Source organism: Hipposideros armiger, unplaced genomic scaffold (assembly GCF_001890085.2).
Source record: "Hipposideros armiger isolate ML-2016 unplaced genomic scaffold, ASM189008v1 scaffold_70, whole genome shotgun sequence".
Classification (NCBI taxonomy): Eukaryota; Metazoa; Chordata; class Mammalia; order Chiroptera; family Hipposideridae; genus Hipposideros; species Hipposideros armiger.
The window spans coordinates 740,124-750,117 of NW_017731420.1; the positions used below are offsets into that span (position 1 = coordinate 740,124).

General features: G+C 44.3%; 1 protein-coding gene across 1 annotated transcript in view; it reads left to right on the forward strand.

The window, feature by feature from the left end:
- Positions 1–907: 907 nt before the first annotated feature.
- Positions 908–9,994, forward strand: part of MATN2 (matrilin 2) — a 136,683-nt gene continuing 127,596 nt past the window's right edge. The window contains exon 1 of the mRNA XM_019642525.1: positions 908–1,049. Within this exon, the coding sequence (XP_019498070.1) occupies positions 908–1,049 (142 nt within the window). The remainder of the gene's footprint in view (positions 1,050–9,994) is intronic.

Below are 9,994 nucleotides of genomic sequence, written 5' to 3' on the forward strand. Positions count from 1 at the left end.
AGAGGGCAGTGTCACTGGCCCTCATATGTGGGATCCGAACCGGGGCCCTCTGGCGTCCCAAGCCAGTTCTTAACCATTGTGCCACTCGGCCGGCCCTTCATGCAACTTTTCACAAGCTTGACACACATTCTTCCCTTTATGGAAGCCAAACAGTAAAATATGGCAAAAATGCACAGTTTGGTCTTCCATCTTCAACTTGTTATAAAATCTCCAAAACTCAATCAAATCGCACAATTTTTTTCAGAATGAAGCTAAAACTGTCGGCTGTCAAATGACATAGCAGTAACATAGATGCGAATGACTGTAGTACTTCCAAAAATGAACTAGTGTCATCTGTTGCAAACGTGCATCATGACTTTTCCGACAACCCAATAGATGTGTGTGGAGGCTGGGAGGCTGGCTATGTGATGCTACCTGATGTCAGCTATACATGAATTCCTTGGGAAATTTATATATATATATATATTAACTTGTGCCATTCACTATTATTAGACTGAAGGAATGTTGTTACTTGGAATCCTCAGATGTAGTGTTGTTGTTTTTTTCAAACCCAAGATATAGAATATGACTATGAATAATTGATAATAAACTTAATTGAGAAGAAACTTCTGGATAGATTTTTTTTTTATTCCTAAAGCTTTCCTTTCAGTCTTATAGTGACCAAAGTGATGAAAAATTCCAACTATGCATGCCCTGCTCAGAGTATCTGAGAACCTACCAATGGGAGTCACCTGAGTTCTTAAGGACCACACGCACAAATGGCATTTTAAGTACAAGCGTCTTGTGTGAAACGTGAGACGGTTGGGCGGCGGTCTGCAGCACCTAGAGTTCAGGGAGACCCAGAAAGCTCACCTTGCCGCCGTCTCCTGTTGTGTTTGTCACAGCCTTGCCCCTCTTCTTCTTGAAGATGGAAAAGATGCTGGTGGGCTGCTTTCTGCTGATCCTTGGACAGAGCCTCCTCCTCCCTGCTGAGGCCAGAGAGTGGCCACCCTCGAGGTCCATCTCCAGAGGGAGACACCCTAGGACCCACCCTCAGACGGCCCTCCTGGGTGAGTGATGGCAGTACCACCTACAGAAGCATGCTAGAAGGGGTGGTTATGGGTGGACCTCCAAGCCACGGGATGGACAACAGTCGGGGAAGCTCCCCTGTCCCTGGGTTCCCTGGTGGGTGTGCTGAGGGAGAGGGAATCTCACTGGCAATGAGCATATTCTGAGCAGATGTGGTTGTACATGGCTTTCAAAATAAAATGAAATCTCTGTTATTTAAAAGCCTTCCATTTAATTGGAGGCTCATGACTTTTTTCCAATATGCAAGGACAAGATTTTCTATCTGAAAAGGTCCTAGTTGGACTTTTCTGGACAAGGGTATTATGAGAATTTTTTATGGAATTTGTTCTCCTAATCTGTGTTAATAACATTCCCCTGCATGGCAGCATGGGAAACAAACAGGGGGCCTTGTGGAAAGCAGAAGTCAGCACAGAAGAGAAGTGGGGACATCATGAGCTGAATTAGGACATTAGCAATGGAAAATGTCAGGGAACTGTTTCTCTGATACAGTGAACATATTTTCTTCAGGTGAATTTTTTTTTTCTTTCTTGGAGGGTAAGGAAAAGTCATGAAAAAAACACAAAATGTAGATAAATTATCCTGGTGGCAAATATGGGCTCTGGTATGCCTAGGATATGGGGGTAATGGGAAGGTTGGCCAGTGGAAGAGAATGGATTTTGGTATAGACATGGGTTCAAGTTCTGGCCTGGTACTTAACACATGTATACATTTAGGCAGCGTGATCTCTCTGAAGCTCAATTTCCTTATCCCTAAAATGGGAATGTTAATGCTGACCTTGGAGTATTATTTGAGGAGAAAGTGGTGTAATATATGAAAATTGTAGGTATGCAATGAATGATAGCTATCATTCAATGTTGTTGGCCAGCTGCAAGAAATCTGACCATCTATGAAGACCATTGAGAGAAATGTTCAGTGGCCTGGTGGCCTCAGCATCCAAAATTACAATCAGAGACCAAAGGGACCCAAACAGCCCTGTTTTAAGAGGTCATAACCTTTACTGACGTTAACCTAAACAATGACCCCATGATACTGGGCCATTCATGTCTTTAGTCTCTTGAGAATCTCTGTTTTCACAGTGATGTAGACATAAGACTTCTGCAACTGTGAAAAGTACTGGGGAATGTTTATTACGCTGATTAAAGGGTTTTTTAAAAACAAATTTCAAGATGATAAATGTGTATAAATATATATAGAGAGAGAACTGGAAATACCTGATTCCTAGATCAGCAGCAATGATTGCACAGTTGGGTTTCTGATGGGACTGCTTTCAGAACAAACCACCACATATTTAGTCAGAAAAGCATATCACATACTTAGTCAGAAAAGCATATTCCTTCTCTTGACTCAAAATCAATCTCTCTCCCTCTCTCTCTCTTTCTCGCTTTCACATACAAAAACACACATACCAGGGCCTTTCCCCAGTTGGCAGCATCCGCTGCCCTCCTCCTTGGCCCTAAGCTCAGGCCCTGAAGTGGAAGCGTCTGAGGTAAGAGATAGAAAGACGCCTATTTTGCCAAAAGCTTAAGGCCCACATTCAGTACTTCCTCCTGTTTCTTATTTTGCCAGAGAATGTTTCAGGGACAAAGAGTAGGATGGAACATGGCACATGTCCCTATCCTGCGGAGTGGCAAGTGGCTGCTCCCAGAAGTGCTGGAGGGCTGTTTGACTTATGAACATGGCTGAGTGAGTGAGAATCATGAAGTCGGAAGGCAAACACCACAACCTTGGCCTGGATTCTCAAGAGCAATCTGCTTTTGGTCTTACTTTTGAACAAACATGGAGAAGCCACATTCGTTATAGTCCTTGCCCTGAGTTTGTACAACTTTCTCTTCATCCTTAGAATATGGTGTCTTGTGTTTTGTGGGTGTTTGCTTTTATTGGCCTTTTGTTTTCTATGTTCAGAACATTGCCTAGGCCACGTTGAACTTCATGGTGGCAAACCATTTTGGCTGTATTTATGGTGTCCAGCGGCATGATGTATTTCACTAGTTACTTCTCTGCAAGGGTGTCTGTGAAAGTTTAAGAGTAGAAACAGAATTGTTTCTTAGTTTATTTTTTTGTTTCAGTTTTCTGATTAAAAAAATGTTTATATTTTATGTCTAAATTCAGGTCAGAGTCCCAGTAACAACTTGAACCAATTAAAAAAAATAATGCATGTATTTATCCGCCTCTCCTATGAGGATTGCAGGCTGCTCAGGCAGCAGCCTGTGATGTGTGTGTCCATGAGGGCTTATCTCTTACTTCATTCTTTTTATCTTGAATTTCTGCTCAGTTCCAGACACGGGTGGGGGGGATCTAAGAAGAACAACCACCATTAAGAAGTGCACATGTAGTGGAGGGAGACAGACATGTAAAAAATCATTAATTTGGTGAAATCCGTACACAACAGTAGAGGCATAGCAAAGTTACAGTCCACTCTGCCTGCTGTAGGTGCAGCATAAGGCAGTAGTTCTCAAACTTTTTGGTCTCAGGACTCTTTTCCACTAAAAAATTATTGAGGATCCCAAAGAACTTTTGTTTATGTGAGTTAGTTAGATTAATCAAGATTTACTGAATGAGAAACAGAAACAGAGAACTTCAAAAAATATTTATTAATTAATTTTAAAATAACAAGAATAAACTCATAACCTATAATGTAAATAAAATATTTGTCTAAAAATCAGTATTTTCTAAATTTAAAAAAATAGTGAGAAGAATGGCACTGTTTAAAAAATTTGTAAATCTGTTTAATGTCTGGCTTAATCGAAGACAGCTGGCTTCTCATTTTCCATCCATTTATCTGTCATGAAGTATTGTTTTGGTTGGATTACATGAAGATAATATGGCCTCACACAGATATGTAGTCAGAAAAAGGAGGAGCATTTTAATACTATTCATATGATTGTGGATATTCTTGTTTGATACAACTGTTGACATAAGAAACGTTCAAACCTGTAGAGAAGTTTAATGAGTTTATTTGAGCTAAACTGACAACAAATGCTGGGACGCAAAATCCCAATGGATTGAGAAAATGCTCTAGAAAATGGTGGTTTGCGATTTATTTTATACATTAGAATCAAAGGAGGAGGATTATATAAAATCCATTGGTGGTAGATTAAGGGAATGGGAGAAAGCAGGGAAATCGCTGGGATTGTATAAAAAGTAAATTGGAGAGACAGATACTTCTTTTACATTGGTGGGTACAGGATAGTTAATAGTTAGCATTTTACTGCACATAGAGATGGTAATGGAGGACAAGAAGAACAATGAGGGGTTCTTTGGTTTCCTGCTCGGTGGGAGGGTTGTGCCCCCAGGGGTCCAGAAAAAGGGTATGTTATCTTAGATGCAAAAAGACAATAGACAAGCTCACTTAAAGTAAAGATTGACCTTTGCCAGGGAAGCTACAGGCCAAGGATGTGACTACCTGCCAAGGCCCGCTTTTATTATAGTTAGAAATTTTTATGTTGACCAGCGGTTCTCTACCTTCCTAATGCCGCGACTCCTTAATACAGTTCCTCATGTTGTGGTGACCCCAACCATAAAATTATTTTCGTTGCTACTGTATAACTGTAATTTTGCTACTGTTATGAATCATAATGTAAGTATCTTTTTGTTTTCCGATGGTTTTAGGCGACCCCTATGAAAGGGTCATTCGGCCCCCAAAGGGGTCGCGACCCACAGGTTGAGAACCGCTGTTTAGACCATCCTATGTGGTTAATTTCAGTCTCTGAGTTTGTAGGGCCTGCCATGCAGGCTTCCCCTGAGCTTGTCAGGTTTAGTATGTGGCCCCTTTTTCGTCTGCACAACACCAAAACTCTACAAATACTAGTTTCTTAAAGGTTAATTGCACTGTGGAATCTATTGTAAAAACCACATTAAACTTTTCTTTTTTAAAAAAGATTTTATCGGGGAACTGGGGAAGGGGAACAGTGTTGGGGAATCGGGGAAGGGGAACAGACAAGTTGCTGTCCTTCTATTCTTCAGTCTAGTTGTGGAGGACACCACTTCATTGGCCCATGTTGGTATTATCCTTGCGCTCTTCCCGGGTGAGGCAGTTGCTTGCTGGCCATTAGATGGCCGCTCATGAAAGCTCATACCCGCTGCTGGCCAGCCTCACTGTAGCCTACACTGTTGCCGGCGACTCATGGCAGCCCAGCTCCAGGTTGAGCTGTTGTTCACCATCTTAGCTGTAGAGGGCGTAGCGTCACTGGCCCTCATGTGGGATCTGAACCAGGGCCCTGCTGCTCAGAGCTGGCTTCCCAAGCCAACTCTTAACCAACGCACCACTCAGCTGGTCCCCACATTAAACTCTTCATACCTTATAAGCTCATGAGAGAATGAGAGTATAAAAATCAAACATTATTGACATGAAAATAGTTCAACCTCATGGACACTCTGAAGGGGGTCTCAGGGACCCCTAGGGGTCTCCAAAGCACACTTTGAAACAGCTGATTTAGGGAAGCTTCCTGGTGAAGGTTGTGACCATGTGGGGCCCTGAGAGGTGAAGGGGCAGGAGAGGAGTGAGGATGGAGCATGGAGGTGGGACCTGGTCGTGTCATTGGGACCACCATGTCTGCAAGGTGGGTGGTCTGAACTGGAGACAAGCCTGGAGGAGGCAGGGACCTTATTGAAACCAAAAGGCAACTGAGTCGGGCTTGTGCTGCCTATGCCGCTCAGCCAATAGACTGACATAGGAGTCGGGCTATAGGATAAGCATTTATTGTCAGAGCACCAGTGATCTGAGAAGGCAGCAGGTTAACACCTTCAAAACCTGCCTTAACATTCCCAAACCAGTTTAGGGTATTTAAGGAAAAATCTGGGCGTTCCTCCAAAGGATGGTTCCAGGAGTCTGCTTGGTGCCTTCCCTCAGGGGTCTGTATGGAGCCTTTCCTCTGGCAATGTGGTTCTCTGGTGGTGTCAGCAACCCAGGAACAATGATGGGAGTAGCCTGGAAAGAATGCTAGACCATGGAGATTGTGATCACGAAGCCTAAGGGTATTAATCATAAGTTTTAAGGTAATTTTCTAAAACCGAGAATTTGGACAGGACATTCTGAACTCAAGCCACAGGGGGATGATCTATTGTTAAACTATAGGTTGGTCAAGGAAAGGTGAGGCTGGGATGCAAGGTTTCTAACTGAGCCCTGCTTCAATATCACTTAAGACCTTGAGGTTCTGATGAAGAGTTTGGGCTTTATTCTGTTGGGGTGGGAGCCCCTGGTGGACTTTGAGCAGGCAGCAGTGTTGATCACTGCTGACTCCCTCTCCACCCACTGTGCCTTCTGGTTAGCCTCAGCCTTCCTGGGCTGTGACAAAGGCCAGGGAGAGCCTACACTCCCAGGCCGCCAGGAGAATGAGTGAGCACATTTTCCAGCCCAAAGTCTCTTCTAAGCAACCATGCTGGCAGACAGGAGCAGCAGGGTGTTCGTACCCAGAGCATAAACTCCTGGAAGCCTTCAGGTTCTTCCCCTCTGCACCCATCCCCCATCTCTATCAGTGGCATGTGGCCCCTCCCAAATTCCTCCCTCAGCCTGCTCCAGGTGGCACTAACTGAAAGTCATGCTGTCCCCCACCCCTAATTACTGCATGCTTTGCTTGTGCACATTTTCCTCTTTATTATTTCACTGCCATATGGGGGTGGACCAGTTGCCAAGGCAACCAGTGAAGGCATTGAAATCTTACCCCTCCTTGCCCAAACTCCCACTGTATTCTTAACTCCCTTCAGTCCTGGAATGTACACAAAACTGTCTGTCTACACTTCCACCGGTTGGCTCTTCCTGTTTTGTCTGTCTTTTAGGAGGTCTTATTGATGTGTGTTCTTTTCTAAATTTACTAACCTACCTTATTTGATTTCTACTAACTAATCTTGAAACTTTTTTCTTCCCTGATAATAGATGCTCCTTCAGATCAATAGCACCCACACAGAATTCATGTTTGTGTTCCAAGAGAGCACTTTGTGGCAATATGGCAGTTGCTTCTAGAAGTGGGAGGTGGAGATTTAAAAGGAGGTTGGTCCCATAGTGTGGTCAGAGGACGGGAGAAGCTGAACCCCCTTCATCTCCACCCCCAACACCTACACACACTGCTAGGAAAAAGTCAAAGATATTCAGGGGTGGAGGCCACAGAATTAAGTGAAATTTCTTCATAACAATTAGTTTACTAAAGAAGAAAGCGAAGAACTCACTGTCTACAGCCCCAAAGTTCTGTTCCTAGGAAATCATAGTGCATGATGAATCACTTATTTCCATTTTTGCACACATCACTCATTAAACCTGACATCAAAATATAAGTAAAAATGCAGTGTGTTTCATATAAGGAGGTGAACCCTCCTAAATTAGCAGTGGGACTGAAGGAGCTGGCTGACCTAGAGAGTTAAGTGTAAGAAAGTCCTGCTCTGTTGCCAATGGAAGTTTTCGCCTAGGTGGATAATTATTAACATTTTCAAGCATTGGCTGCTAGAAAATGAATTTTTACTTCCTAAAACAATCCCCTAATTGACATTTGTTGGCACCCTCAGTGAGGAAGGAAAAGCAGATGCTAGAAGCCATCAGAGCTTCTGGCTCCTGAAGAGATGACCCATTGAGGCCACTAGCCTTACGTGCCCTGAAGACACTTTGTCTGGTTAGAACTTTTGCCTCCTTGCTTGAACTTTCCCGGTGCCCCTTTTCTTCCACCTGGCATATCCCTTTCTGGCCAAGGCCTAGTATTATCCTGGGCCTTCTGGGTCAAGGACCCAAACCAAGGTTCTTCTGCCCAGTTCCGTTCATGCCATGGAACAAGACTGAGTTCAGTAAATCAGAGCAGAAACTTTATTCTTTGACCAAAGAACGGAGAAGGGTGAGCTCATACTTTAACAGCACCTCCTCCCCTGCTGGGACTGGGAAGGAGCCTTCTGTATTTATAGGCTGTGGTAGGGAGTGATTAAGTTCTTTTAGGCTTGCATAGTTATTCTTCTGCGGCACTTGGCCCTTTTGCACAGAAAACCCCATCGCCATCTTGGTGTTTTGTACTCGGCACCTTGGTCTTTGAGCTCAGCCCTCTATATGTTGGGGTCAGGAATCCTTTTCAGTTCCTGAAAGCAGGCATAGTTTGTGGCATAGTTTAGGTATTGAGAACAGTTAGGGTCTTTTGGTGACATTTCCACTCGCAGCCTAAAGGGACCCTTTCAGGACAGTCCTCTGCTAAAATGTCAACCTGTCTGCCTAATATTCCAGGGGGTAAGAGCGGCACGTACCCAAGAGGGATTCCTGTTCTAGTTATTTTTGTACTCGCCTTGTTTTTACCACTAGACTGTGAACCCTTGAAGATAGGGACAGAGTGTTTTACATTTCTCATAGCACTTGTGGAGGGTACTCTCATTTTACTGAGCCTCTGCTGCGAAGAGCCTAACTCACTTAATCCATGAAAAAAAAAGACAAACTGCAGTGTGGTTCTTGGTTTATCTCATTTTCAGACTAGGAAGCCAAGGCTCAGTGAGGTTAAGCGTTTTGGCAAAGTTGTCAAGGCTTCTGCAAACCTAGAAAGAAAAGGATCCAACCCCCATCTTTATACCCAGCACTCCGCACCCTCCACCCACTTAGGGAAAGAGGAAAGAATGTACGCGTTAGGGGCACATGTGCCTTTGAGCAAAGAAAAAGGCACCTCACACTCAAGCCTACTGATTTCACTCCCTGCTTGCTCCTGGACCAGGAGTTGTGAGCAGACCATGAAATGCCCATCTGTATTTGGAGGTGCTGCTTCTCCTGCTGGTTACACCTGGGGTCCCCAGACCTTAAAGCCCTGGATTTGATCCTGCCCACAGCAAAATCTCAGTGTGTGTTGAACTGAAAGAATGACTCATTTGGATGGTTCCAGTCTTGATTTGACTTCTGATTAGCAAGTGACATTGTGCAAGTCGCCTTCTTCTCTAGGCCTCAGTTTATTCATCTATTAAGGAAGGTGGAGTCAGTGATCCCTCAGGTCTTATCTAGCATGTGATGATGTCACCGATTCCTCTGCCTTCCAGACGCCCCTTCTCTGCTTCCTGTGGTAGGTTGGCTTTCTTTCATTCTCTCCAGATGTTACCACAGACTCAAAGGGTCCACTTGCCTACACGCATCCAAGCAAACAAGAAATGAACAAGAGATTGCAGCAAAGAAAGTAAAGATTTATTTAAGGAATTGGTTTCAAGCCCAGAGACACAGGTGAGCTAGTAGTGCTCTCAAAAACCTTGCTCCTAGACGTCCTCTAGTGGCCAGGTTATTATATAAGGGAAAAATAATTAATCATGGTTACTATGGAAGTGGGTCCTGGGCTCCACTGATTGGTCGGGCCTAAGGTAGGGGGCAATTGATCCTGGCTTCAGATCCTGCTGTCAGTCATGGCAGTGTTCTGTCCGGTTTCCAGGGGATACGGTCTGTGAGGCTGTTCCACTTTCATGAGCTGGAACATAACTGAGGCCAAGGTGTTACCTTTGTTTGATTAAAACCTTATCTAGGCTGGCCAAGTGGCTCAGTTGGTTAAAAGTGCGAGCTTTTAGCAACAGGGTTGCCAGTTCAACTTCCACGTGGGCCAGTGAGCTGAGCTGCCGCTGAGCTGCCAACAGGTGGCAGAATGGCTCAGCTGGTGAGAGCACGTGCTCCTAACAAGGTTACTGGTTCGACTCCTGCATGGGATGGTGGGCTATGCCCACCTGCAACTAAGATTGAACACGGCACCTTGAGCTGAGCGGCTGCAAGCTGCCCACGGGTGGCTGGATGGCGACTGGACTTGGAGCTCAGCTAGCTGTGCCCTCCACAACTAAGATTGAAGGACAACAACTTGGCTGTTCCCCTTCCCCAATTCCCCAACACTATCCCCTTATCCAATTCCCCAATAAAAAAAATCTTTACCTTATCTAGTTTGAGGCTTGGTTATTGTATCTTGGTCATGGTTGATAGACCTGAAGATTTATTCTTTTTTTTTTTTTT